At 38.2% G+C, this 23,570-nt stretch overlaps 1 protein-coding gene across 1 annotated transcript in view; it reads left to right on the top strand.

The window, feature by feature from the left end:
* COL5A2 (collagen type V alpha 2 chain) overlaps window positions 1-19,237 on the top strand; it is a 113,278-nt gene extending 94,041 nt beyond the window's left edge. The window contains exons 36-54 of the mRNA XM_040604135.1: window positions 1,623-1,676; window positions 1,804-1,857; window positions 2,881-2,934; window positions 3,771-3,878; window positions 3,986-4,039; window positions 4,233-4,286; window positions 5,388-5,549; window positions 5,670-5,777; window positions 6,736-6,843; window positions 7,013-7,066; window positions 7,398-7,505; window positions 7,597-7,650; window positions 8,949-9,056; window positions 9,940-9,993; window positions 10,699-10,806; window positions 12,802-13,093; window positions 14,023-14,210; window positions 16,128-16,352; window positions 17,225-19,237. Of these exons, the coding sequence (XP_040460069.1) occupies window positions 1,623-1,676; window positions 1,804-1,857; window positions 2,881-2,934; window positions 3,771-3,878; window positions 3,986-4,039; window positions 4,233-4,286; window positions 5,388-5,549; window positions 5,670-5,777; window positions 6,736-6,843; window positions 7,013-7,066; window positions 7,398-7,505; window positions 7,597-7,650; window positions 8,949-9,056; window positions 9,940-9,993; window positions 10,699-10,806; window positions 12,802-13,093; window positions 14,023-14,210; window positions 16,128-16,352; window positions 17,225-17,371 (2,094 nt within the window). The 3' untranslated portion in view covers window positions 17,372-19,237. The remainder of the gene's footprint in view (window positions 1-1,622; window positions 1,677-1,803; window positions 1,858-2,880; window positions 2,935-3,770; window positions 3,879-3,985; window positions 4,040-4,232; window positions 4,287-5,387; window positions 5,550-5,669; window positions 5,778-6,735; window positions 6,844-7,012; window positions 7,067-7,397; window positions 7,506-7,596; window positions 7,651-8,948; window positions 9,057-9,939; window positions 9,994-10,698; window positions 10,807-12,801; window positions 13,094-14,022; window positions 14,211-16,127; window positions 16,353-17,224) is intronic.
* The last annotated feature ends 4,333 nt before the right edge of the window (window positions 19,238-23,570 follow it).

Below are 23,570 nucleotides of genomic sequence, written 5' to 3'. Positions count from 1 at the left end.
GCTATGCACAGATGTCTGTGTTCCAATCCCTTGTTTTGTATCATCAGTTAAGAGTTAAGACGTCAAAGGAAAGGATTCCCAGAAGTGGTGGGTTGATTTGGGATACAGCTAAGCTCACTATAGCAAAAACATGAAAAAAAGGGACTGGTGGAGTTCAACAGCCAAAAATCAGACCTTCCAGCTCTGACTCTCGGACCAAGTCAGGTGCCTCCTTATTATTTGGATTCAGATGCCCACAGTCTGTCCTGTGTTTCACGGGTGAAAGTTCCTGTAAATGTGCTAAGGCCCTTATGGGCAGTAAGTTGCTGACATGTCTGGAAAGCTTTGAATCTCCTGTGCATAAACAAAATGGTGAATTTACTCAAGCCATGTTCAAAACATGTTGGACACACTCTTCTGCATAGACCAACTGTCCAGTAATCCCAAATGCACTGGGTTTGCTGTATATGCACTGACCAGGTTTTCCTGGTTATTTGAGTTGCTTTTTACGTGAATTGCATATATCTGACATTCTTGGGTTTTGTAAACAAACTGGAGTACCAGCTGCTAGGCATTTGGAAATTTGAGGCATGTTCAAAAGATGAGGGTCTTGTCTGGACTAAATTTATAGTCAAAGAAAAAAAGATTTTTGCAGAAACCCTAGTATACAGGAGCACTAACTTAAAATTGTCAGCTATGAGCTGAAATTAGTTATGTAAGTCAGATATTGAAAGATATAGAACAGTTCTTACTCATTGTAAAGGCACATTTATAGCTTACAGTAACTAATGAACAGGTAAAGTAACGGTGAGCTAAGTGTACATCCCTGTTCTGAGCCAGGTATCTGCGGATATCTCTGCTACCTACCACTGGAGCATTGACGGCGTTGCAGTATTCTTTGTTAATGCCTCCTTTATTTGTATTTCTCTGCAGTCTGAACTAAGTTCCAGTGCAGTTATTTTGTGGGAGGGGGGATTTTGTTCAAAGCAAACTCTGTACAAGTTCGTGGTACTCCACTTCTATTGAAAGGGAGCTGTAATTGGGAGATCGAAGTATTCAAGTAGTATAGTTAGTGCTGTGAGATGATGTGGAGTTGATGGGTTTGGGTGCAGAATTTGCAACCTGTTTGCCTAGCTGCCTCATGACGAGAAAAAACACACTTCTGAGGAGTTTGCAAGATATAAATGAACCTTTAAAAGTAATAATGGACACTTTAAAATTAATTTAAACAATTATATACTAGCATAAAAGAAAGAACTTCTGTGCAAGTGGGGAAAAATGACTTAATTTTTCCTGAAAGAGCAAAATAAAGCCAGGTGTTTGGGTTGGGTTGGTTTTTTGGTTTGTTTGCTTTTTGTTTTTTTTTTATCATTGCCCTTATTCATAAACACTGTATAGAGGAGAGGATTAAATTAGTAAAGAAAGAGAAGAAAGAAGGTCTTTTGAGATGTGGGATTTTGGTCACTGGGAGAGGAAATGCAAGACAATTTTAGATAATGAAGATTCAACAAGTTTTCAGAGATAAAGAAGAAGAATTAAAGGAATGAAAAAGCATATGGAAATTGTAGTTCATGAAAAGTTTTAAACTAACTGTTTTGAAGCATCACTTCTCTAACTTCCTTTCATCTTAATTTGTTCAAAAGGGTCTCCCTGGTCCTATAGGCCCAATGGGTCCAGCAGGTCCCACTGGTGAAAAGGTAAACAGATTTTTATTCCATTCCTTACTGAAGTTTCTTAATATTATTTTTTTGGCACTTTATTGGCACTTTTGCTATTTGTCAAATAAGTTACTTGGGAAATAATAACCTTTAATTTCACTTTAAGGGTGAACCAGGTCCTCGAGGTCTAGTTGGTCCTCCTGGCTCCCGTGGAAACCCCGTGAGTAAACATGTTGAGCTTTAGCCTGGCATAAGTTAACAATATCTAACAGTGATCCAGACTCCACACATTTGTCAAATTTGCTGATCTATTTCCCTCTTTTTCTTCTGCTTTCTTTGTAGCCAAAATCTGTAGTTCTGTCTTGATGCTGTGCACAGGCAAAACTATTAGCAGGTTCTATTCTTCTGTCCTATACTTGTTTTAGGGCAAACTCCACAGAGTTATGCTCATTTACCTCTTTCCTGAAAGTATGCCACCACTTTTAATTGTTTAAATGTTTTTAAAAGCATGCCCATACCAGATACTACTGTAATACAAATATTTAGATGGACAAAGTGCAGAGGTATACCTTAGTTCATCTAGTTCTGTTAACTCCTGTTATCTTCTGTCTATTTGAGATTTTAAGGGTTGACTTTGATTAGGGAATTAGAGGCTCAGCCCTTCTAGATCCTTCATGTTGCTTGGAATTGATTATGTCTCTCTCATAAATCAGAACAATCTTATTTCCAGTATAAACTGGAACAGCTTCCACCCCTCTAGGGAGTGCTGGAGCTTGGCAGCCTTCATCTCCTTCTTTTCCAAACAAATGTTGTGTGAAAAGCTGAGTTGAAGCAGCTCATAGCCCATTCTGACCTTGTAGAAGAATACATCTTTGAACTACTGTTTTTTTTTTCCCCAGTCTGATTGGAATGGTAGGTTGCATAAAGTGTGCGCTCTTCAGGTAATTGTGCTTTCTCTGGAAGTGGTTGTGAGCAGAATTTCTCCTACTGGAGTTTTAGCTCTTGCTCATGCCTTCCATCTCTTAAATTCTGAAACTGTAAATATAGTCTTGAACATATGGCAGATCTTAACATCGTGGTTAACTTTCTTTTATGCTTAAAAGATATTTTGATTCAGGTTAATAGAGTAAAAGTATAATCACGCGTGACAGTAAATAGTTAACATCCTTTCTTGCATGTGTAACTGTAAATTGTACCGTATATGGAAAGACAAATGTTAAATACAGTTAATTTTTTTGACCAGGGCTCCCGAGGAGAAAATGGCCCAACTGGTGCTGTTGGTTTTGCTGGTCCTCCGGTATGTGTTTTGTAACACTAATGAGTTTCTTTTAGTCGTGCTTTGACATACTTAGTTTCCTTCATTATGAGTAATACTGCAGTGTTCTGGAACGTGAGTCACATTTTTGTTGCAAAAAGAGCTGTTTCTTTTTCCCATCAGTATATCAAGTAAAGAAAAAGGCCAGTAAATACCCTGGACAGTTGAAAAGTGGTTGTGTTGATAAAATTATGTAATTGTTCATTAGATTTCACATTTTTATGAATATGCTATGTTGCTCCTTTGAGATTAAAATGAGGCAAGTAATAAAGTGTCATCTACTGAAGGTAGCAAAGATTTGTGCCATGAGCAGTGAAGACTGGAATGAGTTGATGGACCAAATGGAAGGTCTGTGAGTTTTCCAGTGAATACCCTAAACTTTCCCACAGCCTAAATATTCTGTTTCGGACCTTTCACACAGTGTCAGGCACCTGCTTCCCCTGATGGGGGAGAAAAAAAACCACTACTAGAAAAGGCAATGCTTATTCAGTCCCTTTTACTTTTAGGTATGTAATAGCTGCTGAGGAAAATAGAGAATCTAAAGAAAAGAAAAATGTGAGCTAGATAAGAAAGTATTTAAAATGGAAATACTGGCTTCACAGACTGCTCAGAAAATCTCATCCGTGGTCTTCTAAAGACTGTGCTGAGCTGTTACAGTTCTCTTGAACTGAACCGTTACGCAAATGCAGTGTTTTCTGGGCTGATCTGTTCTCCTGCTATTTTTTACCTTTTAAGAATTCCCTACAAAATGACTTTGTTAGGTTGGAAAGATTTGGTATTCTCTGGCCTGATGTCTTTCTAAATATTATTTCTTATAGGGCCCTGATGGTCAGCCAGGTGTGAAAGGTGAACCTGGAGAACCTGGACAGAAAGGAGATGCTGGATCTCCAGGACCACAGGGTCTAGCTGGGTCTCCTGGTCCACCAGTAAGTATAAATAACATGGTCCGAGAAACAATGGCACAGGCTGATCTTGCTTATTTAAAATGTTTTGGGTGTTCACTATCAACTCTTTCTTTCTCCTTTCCTCTTAGGGTCCTCCAGGTGTTCCTGGTCTGAAAGGTGGTAGAGGAACCCAGGGTCCACCTGTAAGTAGATTTTAATTTGTGTGACCTGACAGCAGATAATCCGAGATTTTATGTAGCATGTGTATCATTCCTCATCTCAGCTTGTTTTTCACAGTTGGTAATATAACATTTGCTCATTAATTCAGCTGAGAAACATTTGAGGTAACCAGTGCTGTATTTCTTTCAATAAAATTGGCATTAAAATGTTCTTTAGGGTGCTACTGGATTCCCAGGTTCTGCTGGAAGAGTTGGGCCTCCAGGACCTACTGTAAGTCAATTGTCATATTTTGAATAGGTCTGTTTTATATGGTAATTGGAAACCTAGAGATTAAATAAAGCAGGAAAGGTGAAGCAGGGTTTATGGCCTGATGCTATAGAAGAGAATAGCTTGTTGGCCTGACTTCTGTGACTTCTGTGACACCAGACTTCATGAAATAACACTCATTAGTCTTGAGCTTGATCCAGTGTTTGTGTGTCCAAATTAGTGCAAGACTTTTCACTGGGTTAAGTAGGCTTTGAGCTGTTCCAGCTGCTCTGATGACTTAATTGCTTACAGGAACAAAGCAGCAACCTGTACCTTCCTGTACTTTTTATTTTTTTGTCCCTTCAATGGTGACTGGAGTTAGGAGAGTTTTTGGAAGAGGAAGAGACCTCTGCTAGGCTATGTCATTGGTGGAGTTACTCATAAAATCCATTAAAATAAATCATATATATATAAAAGAGAGAAACAAAACAAAAAAACCCCTCATCTAAACATTTTCAGAATCACTGAAAAAAAATAATTAGCTGTGGATCAGCAAGTGGGGGTTCAGCTCCACACTGAGAATTGTGTTACTCCTTTCATATGCCTCTAAATGTTTTGATGAGAAAAATAACTTGCCATTGTTGTGAGTTTATCAAAAGGTGAAGTTTATGGAAAACATAATATACATGTGAAGTCTTTTAAAGGTATTTGAGAAATGAACAAAGGTCCATTAAAACACTAATTTTGTACTGTGTGAATGAAAATTTTTACTATGGATTTCTGCTTGATGATATTGGAAAGAAGGGGAAAAAGTGAGTTTTCTAGAAGTAGTTGTACACCTGAGGTAAAAAAAAAAGGAAAAAAAGAATGTCTTTTTAAAGGAGGGAGTTTGAAACTGCAAATTTTAGGGGAGAGAGGGCAGAGATTAGACATGAGTTGATGAGATATTTATTTCATCTTATTTATTTGATCATAAATGAGATCATAAATGCTCTTAGCTCATTCACACTTTGGGCCTTCCTTACAATATGCATATTTATAGTTAATCAAAACACAGTCCTTAAGAATGTAATTGTCCGGATCAGAAAAGGGTCCAATGTAACAAGGTGTTTTAACTTGCTTTAGGGAGCTCCAGGGCCTGCTGGACCTATTGGTGAGCCAGGAAAAGAAGGTCCTCCAGGTCTTCGTGGTGATCCTGGTTCTCATGGCCGTGTGGGAGATCGAGGGCCAGCTGGGCCTCCTGGTGGTCCTGGAGACAAGGGTGATGCAGGGGATGATGGTCAACCGGTACGTGCTGGTTGATGTTACTTTTTCTCCCTAGGCCAACGCTAGGCTTGGTCTCATTGACGCTTATACTTATTGCTACTGAAATGATAGTAACCTTGCTTTATTCTTTGTGGATTTTAGGGCCCAGATGGCCCCCCTGGTCCAGCAGGAACTACTGGTCAAAGAGGTATTGTTGGTATGCCAGGACAGCGAGGGGAAAGGGGCATGCCAGGGCTGCCAGGTCCTGCAGTAAGTAACAACCAAGTCACTATGCCATCAACTTGGGCATTCTCATTGTCTTTGTGGGATTCTGAGCGTAGTGCCCCATAGCACAAGGGCAAAGTTGGAAAACTCCAATTGCAGGAGTGAATAGAGAGAGAACAGTAAATAACTAAATCTCATGCAAGTGCATGAGGTATATTTTGTTTCTGCCATAATAGAAGATCTGAACCTGAATGAAGAGTAGCTGGGTAATAACAAGACTTCTGCCTGAAAACTTCCTATTTGACTTAAAACCAGATCCTTGAAAAAAAACAACCCCAGGCTTTTCATTCAGGTGCCCAAAGGTCACCTGAATGTAAATATTCTGTGACTGCTATTTCAAAAATTGTGAACTACAATCTTTGTGCTCTCTTTGCTTTCATGTAGGATTTCCAAGTATTTATTGGAAAGCCTAATGATCCAGGAGATCAAGTCATTAAAAGGGATGGTATGGACGATCTGCCATTACCACTAGATCCATAAAATCAATTTATAGTTAAAGTTATCCAGAAGTTATTCCAGGCTAACAAGATTTGTTGATGTTGAGACAGAGGAAAAAAAAGTTACTTATTTCAAACAGCATTCTATTTTTTCAGAGTCCAAAAGACCATACCTATTGCAGTTAATGACATCAGACTTATTGACCATATCAAGGGAGTGGCGCTTGAAAGCGTCACTACTAGACAGAGCAACTTCAAGTGCAGCTTCTAGTCTATAAAAGCCTATTCAAAAGCAACTAACACAACTAAACTCTTTAAAGTGCACAGTATATTAAATTTATATTCAAAATCTATAAGAATGTTTTCCTTAATTACCATTTTCTTGAAGTTACAGATGTGGATGGTATTTCAGACCTGATTAATGAGTAGTGCTTTGCAGGCAGCATTTTTTGTGTGCTTTCTTTGTTTTGTGATTAAAATTTTGATATATTTCTCATCTTTTTTAGGGCACACCAGGAAAACAAGGTCCCACAGGGCCACCTGGTGATAAAGGTCCCCCAGGACCTATTGGTCAGTCAGGTGCCACTGGTCCTGTGGGTGAAGCTGGTCCAGAAGTAAGTATTAGAGCCTTGTAACATGAGGATTAAAGAAAAAAAAAAAAAGTCTAGTAGTTATTCTCCTTGAGTTGAAGTTAGAGATGGAGAAAACTTTCTACTTCTTCTTACAGAAATGCAAGACTACAGAGCTAATCAATAGCCCTATTTTTTTGTTCCGTAATTCTAGGGACCTGCTGGTAATGACGGTACTCCTGGACGAGATGGAGCTGTTGGAGAACGTGTAAGGATATATTGTTTTCTTAAGTCACTTCTAAAGATCTCCATTTTATTACTGACTTACTGTAGATTTTCTCTTCATTCAGTTAACTTGAATGGAGAACTTGTTCTGAAAGCGTATCACAGCTTTCAATACATAGTACCTTTCAAAGCTGAGGAAACATGGCTAAGAAGCTAAAAACACCTGCTTCCACAAACTCGGACCTGAGTTCTTACAGAAGGAATATCTTTGTAGATTGAAATACCTAGAAAATAGATCAGCAATGCTAGAGTCCTGTTCCTTTGGTCTAGTCAAGTCTTCTTTAGATAAATAATGTTGACATTACGTTTCACAGGGTGATCGTGGTGAACCTGGCCCTGCAGGCTTACCAGGTTCCCCAGGGGGTCCAGGAACTCTGGGTCCTGTTGGCCCTCCAGGAGATGCAGGTCAAAGAGGTGAAACTGTAAGTGAGACTTTTAATAATTTGTATATAAAAAAAAATGTGTATGCTTTTGTGCATTGTTTCACATATCTTCTATGTGCAATCTTTGTAGGGTTCTCGAGGTCCGATGGGTCCCCCAGGTCGCGTGGGAAAAAGAGGTTTGCCTGTAAGTTCTCCACAGTCACTGTGGTTTTGTCTGAGTTGCTTTATACAGGACAATGTACGAGAAACTGAATCCAAATTAGAATGCTAAGCAGGGCCTCAGCTTTTAGTGTCCTGACTGCAAATCGATTTAGGTAGTCTTCTGAGCTGCAAATCTTTACTGATCTGTTTGGATACACTAGCGTTTCTACCCTTTCTTTAAAAAGACTGCAGTGAAATAACAAATGCTTTGGAAGACTCTTCATTTGGAGTGTGTTGCTGTCCAAATGATGGTAGGACCCAAGCTGGCAAATGCCTGGAGCCTGTGATTGACAATTCAAGTAAGGGGTATTTAAATGAATGCTGAACAAAAAGGCACATTTTTAGGTAAAAATGGCAGAAATATAACAAAATCACCTGTTCTCATGAAACTGCTGTAATTCAGCGTATGAGATTCTGACTTTAGTCCAAATGGAAAAACAAACAAAACCCATCTTTTGGTGTTACATAACTCTTATACAATCCAAGCCTGGAACAAAAAAATTAATTGCAAACTTGGGAAATTCAAAAGAATGTTGTCCTGTCCCTAAGCAGATGTCACGAGAAACAGGAAAATTTATTGAGCAGTTTGTGATAATGATGCCATTGATAAACTATTTGGAATCTGGCACTGAGAAATTTAGCATGCAGTTCGGGCTGAGAAATATAGACTTGAAAGCAGAAGCCATATTTTCCAGGGATTTTTGAATTAGTGTGAAAAATTTGAAACTATCAAGAATACCAAGAATGGAATTGCGGCAATAATAGAATCAAGCTATTTGTACTGGGGAGCCTGAATATTGTTGTCTGTCTGTAGTTGGTGAATCTTATCTTCATCTGTATTTTAATTGTAGTGAAGGTAGAAGGAGCTGTAAGAAGTTAAGATGCAGCACAGAGGATTTTATACTGAAAATACATTTTATCACTATGACTCTGTGAGAAATCCATATTTTAATCTCCTCTAAGAAAATAATTTACTGTACCCAGTAAGGCAAAGAAATTTATCACTCTTAAAAAGCTTGTTACATAAATCATTTAGTATTATTATTACAGGTTTAGTTTATTTGACTGTATTATGAAGATAAATGCACAACATTTTCTGTAGTTATTTACTTTTTGTTTGCTAAAAAATAAAGATTCTTGGAGGTGCCCCAGCATTACTTTCTTTCTAGCTTTAGAAGTGAAGGAGGTCTGCATGCAGTGTCTAAAAGCAAATGAGGGTGTTTTGAGGTTGAGCTTTTTTTCTCAGTTCAGAATTTTACATGTAATTGCTGGTATTTACAGGGTCCCCAAGGACCTCGTGGTGACAAAGGTGACAATGGAGATCGAGGTGATAGGGGCCAGAAAGGACACAGGGGTTTCACTGGGCTTCAAGGTCTTCCTGGTCCTCCTGTAAGTTGTTCTATTCTTACTATAATTTAATTTCCTTGGTAATTAAATAATGTAGCAGGTACATAGTTATTTAAAACAAAACAAACAAACAAAAAAGCAAATTAGTTATTTTATTCCCACAAGGTGTTTGTGAGTGGCCTGGCTGTCTGCACTTGCTAATATATTTAATGTAATTTTACAATACTATTGCGTGGTGAGGTAAACCTGTACTTTGCGAGGTATGTGTTCTCTTACTCTTGTTCCATTTGTGCCAGTCCTGTAGTGACCGATCACTGACAGTCTATGATCTGCCAGCACGAGATGATAACAAAAGTTGATAGTTTCAGATGAGCATGTTAGACCATGAAATGCTTTTTGCCAGTGTTTGAACTCTTTACAGTCAAGGAATCAAATACAACATCCCATAAGGACTGCAATCATCTCTCTCACTAATATTTGCGAGAACTTCATTATTTCAGTGCCTACTGAATGGAAATGCCATGGAAAAAATGTTTTCCATTTGTTCACTGATCCTGTGCAAGAGCTGGAGTTTCAGCATGCAGTAAGAGAGTCAACAAAACCCCCTTCATAATAGCACTGTCACTTAGTCTTTGTAAGCCAATCTGATTCCAAATGCCGTGAAAGCAAGGCTATTCTGCAGAAACAATTTATTTATAGTCAAGCACCAGTAAACTCTTTATAATCTAAATTGTGATTATGTTTTTTGTTCTGTGACAAGAGAGAACAACAGAATGAAAATTAATTGTAAGAAGGAAAGGTACTACGTACTACACATTGTTCATGTATATTATCCTATTCATAGAGAACTGTGTATATCACACACTATTTCTTTGAAGGAATATGCTTTGAATGTCATAACGGTGTGATAATTTCTTCTCTTTAGGGTCCTATTGGTGAACAGGGCAGTCCTGGCATTCCGGGCCCATTTGGTCCTCGGGTGAGTATAATGTTTCAGGCTTGTTTTTCTTGCTTGTTTGTTTCCACAATCAGATTTTTATAGCTGCTTCACTTTTATTTCACTGGCTTTTATTGCCTTCAGTATCATGTGGGAATTACCCTGCTACCTTTTGCTGAGAGACATTACCTTGTTTAATATAGTAAAGCTTTGACATGAGCGTAGTTTATAGCTGGGTAAAGCAATCAGTTCAGAATAACTACAGGGCTACAGTCCCTTTTTACAGACACATTGCTGCAGCCGATGCAAACCCATGTATGTAGCAGCTCTGCTAATTGCTACTCTGCCTTTAGTACCCCCATCTATGTCAGTCACCCGCAAGTAAAGGAGAAATATGACCCCTTTGGATGTACCCAAGTGACAGTGTATATATCTCTGAGTATGAACATACGTGGGCATCCAGCAGCTACTCCAGTCTGTGTAGCACCTGGAATTGAACCCAGTTATCTTTAGGAAAAGATACACAGCTGATCCGAGGTGTATTAGCTGAGGTGATTCACTTCCAAAGAACAGCTTTGAAACTGCCTTCTTATTTTTGAAGAAGAAAAAGGCTGTTTTTTAAAGGTTTGGTAATAGACACAAATAATTATATTGCTTCCTGAAAATATAGTGCTTGTAGAGAGCTGGGTTTTATAACCTTGTTATTAGATGCTAAAATACATTCCTTCTTGCTCTTGTATTTTCTAGGGTCCTCCAGGTCCAGTTGGTCCTTCTGGCAAAGACGGAAGTCCCGGTCCACTTGGGCCAATTGGGCCTCCTGGTGTTAGAGGGAGTGTAGGAGAAGCTGGACCCGAGGTAAGATGACAGGAATATGGAGGGAAAAGGTTACCTTCAAGTAATGAGGCTTTTTCACAGTCCATTGCAGCACTTTCTCAAACATCCGTGAGCTCAAGGCAAATGCTAAGATTTAATAATTTCTCCAACAAATAGCCAGGGTAGCTGTGTATTGAAAGGGCTCATTTCTTACTCCTTTTCATCTCCCTGCCCTGTGACAATCCCAGCCTCATCCATCTCTGCTCTCCCTAGGCTAACCTGGGGCTACTTCTGCAGTTAGCTCACCGGGTCCTGCTGGATCTGCAGTTCAGCATGGCTGTTTGGTGGGTTGAGTCCTAAAACCTCAGGTATAAGCACAGGTCTGTCAGTGTAGCTGGAACCAGCAGCAGTTCACAGTCAGCATTGCCACAAATGTGCCACTGAATCAGAGCAGCCGTGTGACTGATTGCCAGCGGCATATTCCATCAGCCCTTGCTTGTGGTAAGGAAATCCATCCGTCCAAATGAACGGCCCAAACTTTCTCAGCCCAGCTGACCCTCAGCCTGACCTGGGGTTTTAGAGACATCAACCGTGGGCTGATTCACAACTAACAGTTTGACCGTTTTGGAAGAAGTTCTAAACCTTTGCTAGATGCCCCAGGCATATTGCACGTTTACCAATTCATGATACCCTAAGCCATAAAGTGTAAGTTATGCTATCCCAAGGAAGATAAGTTAGAAGATTAGAGGAGTTGGAGAAAAGGGTGATTTGGATGATAGTGTGAGGGATTAAAAGACTGGTATTGCTAATTTTTGGGGAAAAGTAGAAAAGGTAGAATAAAATAATGAACAAGACAGAGAAGGTGGTTTCTGCTGTTTTTTTGTCTCATAAGACATGTTTCCTGTGTTTATTGTGTGCTAATATTCACCCCATTTCGTTTGAATTTCTGCCAATTATAAGTATTTCCACTTCTGCCAAGGCACCAAGACTTGAATAAGAAGTCTATGGTACAGCATGAGATTGTGATGTGTTTCCAGATACTTCATCTGTGTAATGAGACAGTACAAGAAATATTAAAGACCAGTATTTTTAGTTTAGCTTTCCATGGTGGCTTGCATGCAACTATAAATTGGAACCAATAAGCAAGAAATAAAAGTTAAGGTTTCATTTGTCAGATGCAGAGTGTGTTAATTTGGGTGTGTGCTGTGTAGTAAGCATTTGGAGCACTACTTGTAAATTCTGAAGTAATTACTATCAAAGGAAATGCCAGTTCTGATGCACCAGAGCATCCAGCTTCAAATGAAGGTATGTTACAGATTTTCTGCTGCCAAAGAAGAGCTGGCAGAGCTTGCAGGTGGAGATGGGTTTATTAACAGATATGGTCTGTGTCAAGACTTAGTTACTTGGCCAGGTGTCACAACTCAGGTTGACAGAAGGACCTCGCAACCCATCATTTGGGAAAGTTGACTTAGGAAAACATCTCCTTTGCCAAGTGAGGATGATGGAGATTCTGTACATACCCGTGGCCAAAAAGCTCAGCACTGTGCTGGATAAATGTAAAGACGTTTCTAGTGCCAATATTCCCATCCAGGCTTTACTGATTGAAAATGTGCCAGAGGTGACTCGGGGGAAGCAGGAATTTTAGATTGCTCTAAAGATCACTTACAGCTGTTGGGAATTTTAAGAAATAAAGTTATTAGGCAGGGATCTTAACAAGGAGGGACAGATGGCTTAAAAAACTGGGATGAGGAGGCCCTTCCTTGGTGACTTTTTCCAGCTGTTAAGTCTGAAATCAAGAGTAAGAAGTTGTTGAGCAAGGTATTAAGAGAGGCAGAGAGTGCAAGAAGCAGTCGCATGCAGTTTTAATCTCTTACCCCTGTTCCTGGAAATGTGGCTTGTTTATCTGTATCTGGACGTTCCCTGTGCATTAGGGTGACAGGCCCTGAAGTTTTGCTTTTTTTAGTGGCTGGTTTTGCTACCATTTTGCATAGTATTTACTCTGCTATGCCTCTATTGCCTTTTTCTTTTTAAACTTAGGGTCCACCAGGTGATCCTGGCCCTCCTGGCCCTCCAGGACCTCCAGGCCATCTCACTGCTGCCATTGGTGACATTATGGGACACTACGATGATGCTATGGCAGATCCACTGCCAGAGTTTACTGAAGATGAAGCAGCCCCAGATGATCATAATAAAACAGACCCAGGAGTCCATGCCACGCTGAAGTCACTGAGCAGCCAGATTGAGACTATGCGCAGCCCAGATGGTTCAAAAAAACACCCAGCACGGACTTGTGATGACCTGAAGCTGTGCCACCCATCCAAGAAGAGCGGTGCGTATAAACACACCATCTCCTGTATGGTGCCATATGATGCTGTCACGTTCCCAGTATATACTTGGTCACTGGAAAAACAATGGGTAATACAGATTTTGATGGCCTAAATTGACATTCACACTAGGAGCTTGAAACCTTCTCACAAAAAAATATTTCTTCTTGCCAATGAAGTATATATTCTGATGTATCCCATATTTATTTATTCAGATGTATGTTAAAATCTGAAACGTTTTAGACTTCTGTGGAACACTACTTATCACCATGTTATCAAAGTGTTATCACCATGGAGTACCACTTACATGATGAAGATATAGTTTGTGATATTGTGAATATTTGTGAATGTTTGCTTAATTGCTATTAGCTCAAAACGTTACTTATGGGCTGATGACCTATGAGTGCTTTCCATCCAGAATTCTTTGCTGCAGCTCCATACTGGCAATTTCTAGGTGGTGATGTGCTAACGTGCCATTTAGGAGTTTCCCTAGTTTGTATGGATTATCAGTGGATAAATCAGAACCATTTGGAAGGCAGAGATAATTTGTGGCAGGCCTTACAGCTTTTGCCCCGTTGCCTGAAACTTTGCTTCCAGCATCAATATTAGGAGGGGCTGCTGTCAGTTTCTCATATGTAGACAAAATTGTCTTCTAGCCACTGTGTGTTCTTTGTGCACTTGGAGTGTTCAGGAGCTCTGCAATGGATTTAAACCACCTTAACCTTCAACAGATTTCAAGTTTGAATGCCCTAGTTTTGAAATATTTGAAATACTGCTCAGCTTGTATCTTGAAGCAACATTTTAGTGTATAGTTGAAGCACACACCAAAATACATCAAACTGATACATGAAACATGTGCCTGTTTTGCCTTGTGTTCTGTACTGTGGCAACATACTTTTGCTGCCATGTCCCTCACATTTTATGTTCTTTGTAGGTGAATATTGGATTGATCCTAACCAAGGATGTGTTGAAGATGCTATAAAAGTATACTGCAACATGGAAACTGGAGAGACCTGTATTTCTGCAAACCCATCTACTATACCACGTAAAACGTGGTGGGCCAGCAGATTGTCTGACTTAAAGCCCATTTGGTATGGCCTTGATATGAACAGGGGATCACAGGTAACTAAAAACATTTAATGTCAAGAATTGACACCTGGTTTAGAAAAATCCTTCTGGTTTAGAACTTCATCTGCTATTCTGAGCAGATTCTGTTACAGTCACAACATTATTAACTATTGGTTGACTACCTTATATTCAGTTAGCTATTATTACCAAACAGTAAATATAGGAAATTGCTGGGAGAAACAATGCAAGGGCATCTAAGGCAGGATTGGCTATAAGTAGACCACTGCTGGAAAAGATTTATTTCTCTTGATCCCAAAAACATCAGCTTCTCTTGCAATCTATCTTAGCAACTCACTATCCCTGAAAAAGGGTACTTTTACCCTAATATATGATTTAAATCACTGCTGTTTTAATCAAATTCTACTTACTTTCTGAAAACTCTTTACTGCTAAAGAATACAAAATTACTTTATAAATTACTTTTAAAAGAAAGTATGATTGTTATCATATATGTAAGGATGCTCTATCAGCCTCCATGCAGACAAAAATTCCACTCAGCCTTCTGTTGGATTTTCCCTCTGTAGTAACTTCTAGAAGTAGGCTTATTGATCCTGCCAAAATACGAGAAGTTTATGCTATGCAAAGTGATAATTAATTGAACAGCTTTTGCCATTTTTATTCCTAGTTCATCAAATCAGAAGTACAGAAAATACATTCAATTGTTATTTCATAGGGAGTAATTAAATATCTTTAAAATAAATATTTGGTGTGTGAAGAATAATGCTATTATCAGCTGGATTCCTGAGAGCGGTTCAGAACTTTAACAATTGAGAACAGATGTGGTGTTGAGAACAGATGTGATATTGATTGCTTTTGTGAGATGCTTTCACTTATTATTAAATTCAGGCCATCTTGTGCTGACCCAAGATGTCACAGTTGATGTTTAGCTGCCTGCAGAGCTACACATAGGGGTTTTGTAAGTCAGATGCTCTTTGAAGATAGAAATTTTATTGAGAAATACTATAAAAGCATATTTCATTTTTGAAAACACTGTCAGATTTGATAACTGATAGCATGACCTGTGTGATAGTCATATGCACTCCTTACGGATTCTAATTAATAAATATGTCTGAGATTGCAAAACAGAGATAACACATTTTGTAAAAAATGACAGTGTCGATGCATAAGATTTTTATCTTCACCAGTTTCGGTAAAATTTACACATTTTAGTCATTCTTGATTGTTATGTTTTATGTTGCAATGATTTGTAAAACATGAATAAAATGGAACCTGCACAGATAGGGAAAAAACCCAATCTCAGGAATTTTAGAACTTTTGTTATTGGTAAAAAAATTGCTTCTGTTTTTTATAGAAACAGTGGCACTTCATAAAGCTTTTGTCAAACTTCCGTGCAAATTAGTTAGCTGATAAGGCCAATAGGCAAATGTATAGTTATATTTATGTAGTCAAACTTTGGCTTTTTGTGATGCTTCTAAATACAATACAAAGCCTACAGAAAACAAGTTGCTAAAGTTGCAAATATATTGCTATATATAATAAAAATAATATAGCAACCACTGTAAAAGGGTTTTCTGTACTTGGTGTTTCTTACCTACTCTGAGGTTGCTCTAGCGCACTATTTCATGTGTAAAGTCTAGCTCCTACTGAATCCCTTTTTGAAACAAGGCAGAACTAAATCCAAACTTTGGTATGTCTATGGAAGCCCAGCTGCCTTTGAGTTGTTCAGCTGCAGAGCTTTATGGTCAAAATTCTCCACAATGAACCTTCCCTGTTAAAGGCTGTCCTCAACTAGCAGCAAATAACAAAAGAAACCATTCTTAGATTTTATGTTATAGGGCTCCTGCTAGTCATGTCCGGAAAGGGTTACAATAATGACAGATGTTTCTAAAATCCGTGAACTCATAATGAAATATCATGTAATCTATGCTGATCTATTTCTTTGTCTTCACAGTTTGTGTATGGGGATACAGCTGTCACTCAGATGACATTCCTGCGCCTCCTATCAAAGGAAGCTTCCCAGAATATCACTTACCTTTGTAAAAACAGCATTGGGTACATGGATGACCAGACAAAGAACCTGAAAAAAGCTGTAATTCTGAAAGGGGCCAATGACCTGGAGATCAAAGCAGAGGGAAACAGCCGGTTCAGATACACTGTTCTTCATGACAGCTGTTCTGTAAGTTTTAGGGTTTGGTCCTTTCTTATGGGGAAAAAGGACTTTTGTCCTTTTTCAGTTCTTCCTGAATCTAGAAAAAAATCATAGAATGAAATAATTAAAATGCTACAGAATTTTACTATGAACTGTCAAAGTAACTGAATAGGTGTTTTGTTACAATTTTAGCTTCACATAGTAGGAGTCTGCCCTATTTAGAGGATATTTACAAATTACTAGTTCTTAGGGAGTGTACTAAGATATGTGTCTTGCCATTTTACATTTCCCAGTATTTGTTTACTTCTGTGTGTAATCACACGAATTGGTCAGATAACCTGGAGCATTTGTCTGCCACTTGGGTAAGATTATTGCAACAACCCACTGGAGAAAACTCATTGGAAAGGAAAATGTTCCTCCCCAAAACTCTTTGTGGGCATAAAACCCAGCAAGTAGTTAATTTTTTTTAACGTTCAATAGCATTCTCAGCCAAGTCCGAGATATTGGCAAAGTATTTCCAAAATTAGTTTTGCATCTGAAATAAAATACTCTGTGCTTTAAAGTAATATAGCCCAAGATTATATGTGCAGGTGCATATTAACACCTAGAGAAGAATTTTATAACAGAAAGAAAAATCAGTCCAGCTCAAGGAGAAGTCCTGCTGTGTCAACCTGGTGGGTCTGTTTGTCACTGTAAAAGCAAGATTTATATATATATATACACACACACATATATTTTAAGATAACCAAGATGCAGTACAAGGTGTTGCTCAGTGAAGATACAGTGAGATCCTTCTGAACTGTCAGACAACTGACTCACCAGCTGAATTCAGGATGTTTCCAACATGAGCTCTGGCCTAAGCTTTTCTTTTTTCTTTTTCTTTTTCTTTCCTCCTCCAGAAACGTAATGGGAACGTGGGCAAGACTGTTTTTGAGTACAGAACACAGAACGTGGCACGCTTACCTATCATAGATATCGCACCGGTGGACATTGGCAGTACTGACCAGGAATTTGGAATTGAAATTGGGCCAGTTTGCTTTGTGTAAGAGGAAGGGGGGAAATTAACACACTACCCAGCAACAGCAGCCAATTAAACACATGAACTTAGACTGATTGAAGTTAATCCTGAGACTCTTGAAGTAATGGCTGATATTAGATCAGCATTGTATATACGGTTCCTTTTAAATGCCCGGCCTCCTTTTGAATATTTATTTTGCTTACAAACCTTCCGTTTTAAATGATTGAAACCAACTTTTTATTACAACAGTACAATTTTAAGAGGATCGATGACCACCTTTTAAAAGTAATATGATTCTTTTTCCTCGCTTTTGTTTCAAATTATTTTGAAATTTACAGGTATTCAAAAAAGATAGTTTTAATGTGGGACTTTGTAAAACTCTAAAGAGTATTTCTTTTGCTTGGTTGCATACTGAATAACGGAAAAGCAGAGCACTTCTTTTGTGACCCGTTGGCTATATTGCAGTCATAATTACTCCCTCTGCCCCAGTTTGTCTTCCTGTGGTAGCCAGTATGATAACCATTCACAGAAATCTGTGTCTTTAGTAGAAGAAAATCTCTTCAAACAAGATCACCTTAATTTGGCATTGCCTTTCCTGCACTTTCCTATGTAACAGTCTGCTCAGAAGACTATTTAGGCATGATTAATTTATGAAGTAAAAACACTACTGGAGTAAATACGAGTTTTCAGTAGGGGTGTCCCATATCTTAAATTTTAAGGCCAGACTTCACTTCTCACAATGTATTTGTGTAAATCCATCAAATTATCCTTAATCTTCAAAACTCATCTTAAACCCAATACTTGTTGATTTTCCAGTACTTGCCCATCTAAGAAGCCATTACATATCAAATTATACAGATGTCTTATATATGGTGCCAATTTATGTATGTTGCAAGTCATTGACATGTATACCAGACCAATTGCTAATAAAGAGAAAGAACGTTTAGAAATTCATTGGTTTTAGCTGACATCCAGACATGCATCACCAGTAATTTGACTTACTGGCCTTGAGTTGTCAAGGCAAGAAAGTTCCATCGTTTCTTAGCATGAGCTACCTCATCTCTGGAAGTTGGGATGCATTTAATATTCCTGATTTTATTTTAGATATTAAAAGGTGCTATGCTTCTGTTGTTATTTTGAGCGAGGAGATAGGCAGGGCAAAAACGACAAAATAGTGATGGTGCTAAGTGACTCTAGAAGGCTGATGAAATAAAGATGCCTACTGTCAGTGTCATTTTCAGTGCTTAGCTGTTAGGCTTATGGTGTTTGACAGAACAATGTTACAGTGCATTTATTTGTTGGTCATACAGTATATAGAATGTTTTGTACCACTAACATGCTTTATTTTGTAAAGTATGTGGGTACAAACTTACTTAGTTTTTTTGTTTCATTATTGCATCTGTGCTCTCCACGTTTTCTGTTTGTTCCTTACAAAAAAATAAAAAATAAACAGCTGGAGCCATCCCTAAAGAAAGTCATGCTCATAGCTTTATTCATGTATCCTTGCAAAGCATTTAATTAAATACATGCTTCTCGCTATAAGTGGTTTCCTTTTTGTAGAATTCCTTCCAGTGTCCCCCATATCAGTTCATTTCCAGGAAATTAAAAATAGAAATATTTAACTTTTGTTTTGTTGCTATTTGAATAACTCATTTGCAATGCATTCTCCTGAAGTATTTTACACAATGGAATATAAGGGTAGTTTGAACAACGCCCTCTGTGTCAGTTTTTTTGTTTGGTTTGGTTTTTTTGGTTTTTGTTTGTTTTTTACAAGATAGGCATCAATTTGTATGAATTATTCACCAGCAGTCCTATTAAAGCTACCTAACTAGTGTTTGAGACTCCAGGGAAAGAGAATTTTTATTCAAGACTGAATAAAATGTGACTTAGCTAATTCCCAGTGTCAAAGTATGTTATTGCTGGTAGGAAACAGTTTCTGGACAAGCCACAAAACTGCATTGTAGTAAGGCAGGCAAGAATTTATGTTCCTTTCCTCCATCTGAAAGAGAAAGAACTTTGACATTTTCCAGGTTGTCCATACAGGGCAGGTAGAAGCCTGGGAACAGGGGAGTTGACAGGGTCATGCTGACGTTATCTGCTTGCTTTTAGCACCTAAGCAGGAAGTCTGTGATGTTTTTTACTACCATTAAATAATTTCTATAAATATGTCACTCAGGAGTTAACTTAGTGGATCCTTGAGAAGTTCTAGACAACATTAATTTCACTGAATAATCTGAGGTGTAATGGATTGGTCCAACATGTTCATGCAAACGTGGATATCCAGTGGCTGTGATCATATCTCTACAGGACAGTTATCCAGATGCAAAGAATAAATAACATTTGGAGCATAGATACATGTTCGAAAGTGCTTTTTAATCTCTAATTTTCATCACCAGAGTATTATAATCCATGATTAGTATAAATGTTTTATGTTGAAGGAGAAGAACATTTAATTATGAAGGATATGCTAGTTGTTTTTTTTTGTTTTGGTTTTTTCCTTCTCAAGTCTCTTTTTACTGCTTTTTTTTTTCCTTTTCAAGTCTCTCTTTCCTGCTCTATTTTCGTATGAAGCATGCAGTATTTCCTCAGCTGGGTGCCTTGAGCACTGAAAAAAGAGCTTTACCTGGAAAGCAGTCTAAGGTAATGTTCTGTAAAAAAACATTGCTGGAGAGTCACTGAAGCAAAGTGTCCCTTGAAGTGTGAGCTCCCAGGAAATCTGAGCAGATAACTGAGGAGTAGTTGTAATACAAGTGGTCGGACTTTTGTTCCTCTCTTGACTAACTAAGTTTATAGCATACATTCTATTACATCTCTTTCCCTGTTTAAACATTCCTCAAAGCATTGTAGAATCTTTTTAAGCAGACCAAAAAAAATTAAATAAAAATGGGTGGGGGGAATTTCACTGCTTTCAACTGTTTTACCCCTTATCTAGGTTATGTGGCATAGCCTCATGTAAATACAACTTTAATTTTATGAACCTAGAATGAATGAGCTGATAATTTGCAGAAGGCTGATTAACGCATAAAGTATCATTAAGTATCAGCTATGACATTTAGGGCAGTTCTGTCTTGGTTACAGATGGCCTCAGAAATGGTAGAAAAGTAATTTAAAGTGGTTACGGTAATATCAGAGATTGCATTTAAATTAAATTTGAGTTATAAGAATTGGTCATTGCTATTGTTTTCCATAACTGACCTGTCCTCAGCGAGAAATGAGTCCCAGGACTGCCAGTAGCTGATGCGTCTCTTGGTTTCTGAAAAACAGTAGTGCAACGGTTGTGCAGCAATTATTTGCTAAAATCTCATCTAGAAGGTAAAATTCTGTTACTCACTGCTCATAATTTGGCACTCACTTTATGTTTACATCAGTGGTGGAGTTGATGCAGTAGTTTATCTTGAAATTTGTTTTCTTATGTAGATAAAGATGTAGATTCTTTTATAATTTGATTTTAACTCATCTGGATTTGCAATGTTTGTTCTGAAGGTGCTTGTATCATCACTGTCGTGCTTTTTTCACTGTGCCACTGAACTCTAGATATAAAATACCAGACTTTCTATGTAATTACACAGCTGATTACAGACTTGGGACCAAGCAGAGCTTTATCTAGCACAAGGGGCCACGTCGGTGGAACGGGAGGTTTTCCTTTCTACTTCACTGAGAACAAAAAAGGCAGCCAATATGGAAAAAAAAAAACCAAAAAAACAACCACAAAAAAACCCAGCTTTGGCCTATAGGGCTGTGAGTGGGTTTTATATACTAATATTTCACCTTCACAGCTTACAATTTTATGCAGCTGCAGAGTAGAATCCATTTTGGATTTCTTTCCCCAGGCAGCATGTCCTAACACAGACCACCTTTTACAGTGTGTTTTACTTTTAAATTTCTTTCAGGTTAAAACTTTGTAAGAATACAATCTTGATGGAGGAAAAAATGTGAAAGATCTTTTGGATATGCTCAGTGGACCTTGGGGGTTATGATAAAAGTTCACAAAAATGAAAAATCTTGCATATCTGCAAGCACTATGAACAAAGAGCTGAGATTCAAGTGTTGCTGAGCATATCTTATTTTTGCTTTTATTCTGGTTTTAGTGATATTTCACCTTTATATTAAATATAGATTGTATTGAAGAGTTTAATAATGCCTTTTCCAAGGCGCTTTCACTTATTATTGCTCAACATTTTCTCTTAATTTATTTTGAGCAGAAAGAGATGCAGAGGACAGAACTCATTACACTGCTATAGTACATTGGATACATCAGCTCAAATGCCCAATGGTTTAACTGGGCAGTATTAATATTGATTTATGTACTGTATAATTAATAGTATCAGTATTGTAAAAAGGAAAAAAAACCCCAACTGTTCCTTCTGTACTTCCTAGAGGAGCCCAGCTCTGACTGCGTACATCAAATGTGATCGTAGCCTCCCCACTGCATCAGAGCCTCCTCGCACCGAGGAGCTCTCTATACCGAGCACTTCTGGATGCTTAAAATGTAAGGCAAGCAAGGAACTGATGGCTTAAGTCCTCCCTGAGCAAGAGGGTTTTTTTCAAATCAGTTTTGGATTTATACACCTACGTTTTAGGGTGACTGTGAAGAAGAGTTTGTATTTTGGCTGGAAGCTTGCTCTTTTAAAAGGCTGGTGGAACAGCGCCAGATTCAGGTCCTCCATCCTCCTTCCATACAGACCTTTTCCTTTGCCTTCTGCTTTGGTCATCTGCTCTAGCTCAGTGGTTATTCTTTTCTCTTGGGCTGCATGAGAGCATAAGTTCAAATCTCATGGCTTCTCCTGCCCAAACTCCTTCCTTGCCTATCTGTTAGCCTCCTTGAATCCATTATAAATACTCAGCTCAAAGTTTTTAAATACTAAAAGGATTCTGTAGAGTACCAGGAGTGCTACACACAGTAGAAGCATGCATCAAGCAACACAGAAGTGTGGGAAAGAAAATGTCATGGCATAGCTACAAACAATTCAAACAAAGTCTATAAGACATAGCAAGCAAATAGAGGAGAATGAGAAAGATTTATTTTTTCTTCTATGAAGGAAATTAAAGAGTCTAAAAGTGGGTGAAGGACAAAAAGCATTATTTTCCTTATTATGGTAGGGTAAGAGCCCCTAGGTTTCTTTTCTCTCTTGTAGCTGCCTGAGGTTAAGCAAAGTAGGTATTGGGCTGGTAAATGCTCACATTATCTGTGTATTTTTAACATTTTTTCAGGAAATGAAGGCTATACTGAAGGTTTATTATTTGCTAGGCTGTTGGTCTCAGAGAGAAGGTATTTATGAAAAGAATATGATTCCAGGAAGACAGAGTAAAACAACTGAAAAAAAAAAAAAAGGCAAAAAAAAAAAAAAACAGAACTAAATATCATTATAGAAATGTTAATGGAAGAAAAAAGATTCCCTGTAAGTAGGCAAATACCATAGAGAGCACAAGGTAAAAGTGTATTAGACAATGATGGTTTTGTAAAGAATATTGACAAAAGACAAAACAAAAATCGGCAGTTCAATAGCTGGAATAGAAATGCTGAGGCAGCTGTGGACCCATAGAACCCAGTTGGCCAAACTGTGTGTTTGAGCTAGAAAAAAAATACATCAATTTGAATTTGCATTACTGTGTCCAGTAATGCACTTGCTAGGAGGTTAAACATCTTGTTGAAGTGTGTGATTTCAAGCATAATCTGCAAAGTTCAGAATATCCATAAAGGAGCCTTTTTAAGCAAAATTGCTAGATGCGTACCAGAGAATTAGATTCAGTTTCTTAAAAGGTGGTATGTTTCTAGCTAGCCTATTTCACCTGCTGTCATGCTATGCAGACATTTAGCTCGTGTTAACATCAGAGGTAACGGTTGTTAATGTGTCAGATGGAGACTGCGAGAACCTCTGTGAAGAATACGATGAATTACAATTGAGAATCACCTGCATCGAACCCTGTCCACCCCAAGAGAGCATACATATATATGGTCACAGAGGGAAACTTGGTACAGAAGACCAGCTTTCTTGTGAAGTTGCTGCTCCTACCTGTGAGGTGGTTATTGGACGATATCTTTAGGAATAGTAAGAGAAACCTGATTTTTCCGCCAGCCAAAGAAAGGACACTTTCTTTGTGAAAAGACACAAAGGTGCCATAGTAGAGCCATTGGACTGGACAATGTTCGGGAGGACCTGGGCAAAATGATACAAAGATTAAACCCAAAATGCTTTATAGATTTATACAACATAGAAGACTCAGAG

This window comes from Falco naumanni, chromosome 8, assembly GCF_017639655.2.
Source record: "Falco naumanni isolate bFalNau1 chromosome 8, bFalNau1.pat, whole genome shotgun sequence".
In the NCBI taxonomy this organism is placed as follows: Eukaryota; Metazoa; Chordata; class Aves; order Falconiformes; family Falconidae; genus Falco; species Falco naumanni.
This window is presented reverse-complemented; position numbering and strand designations above follow the sequence as displayed.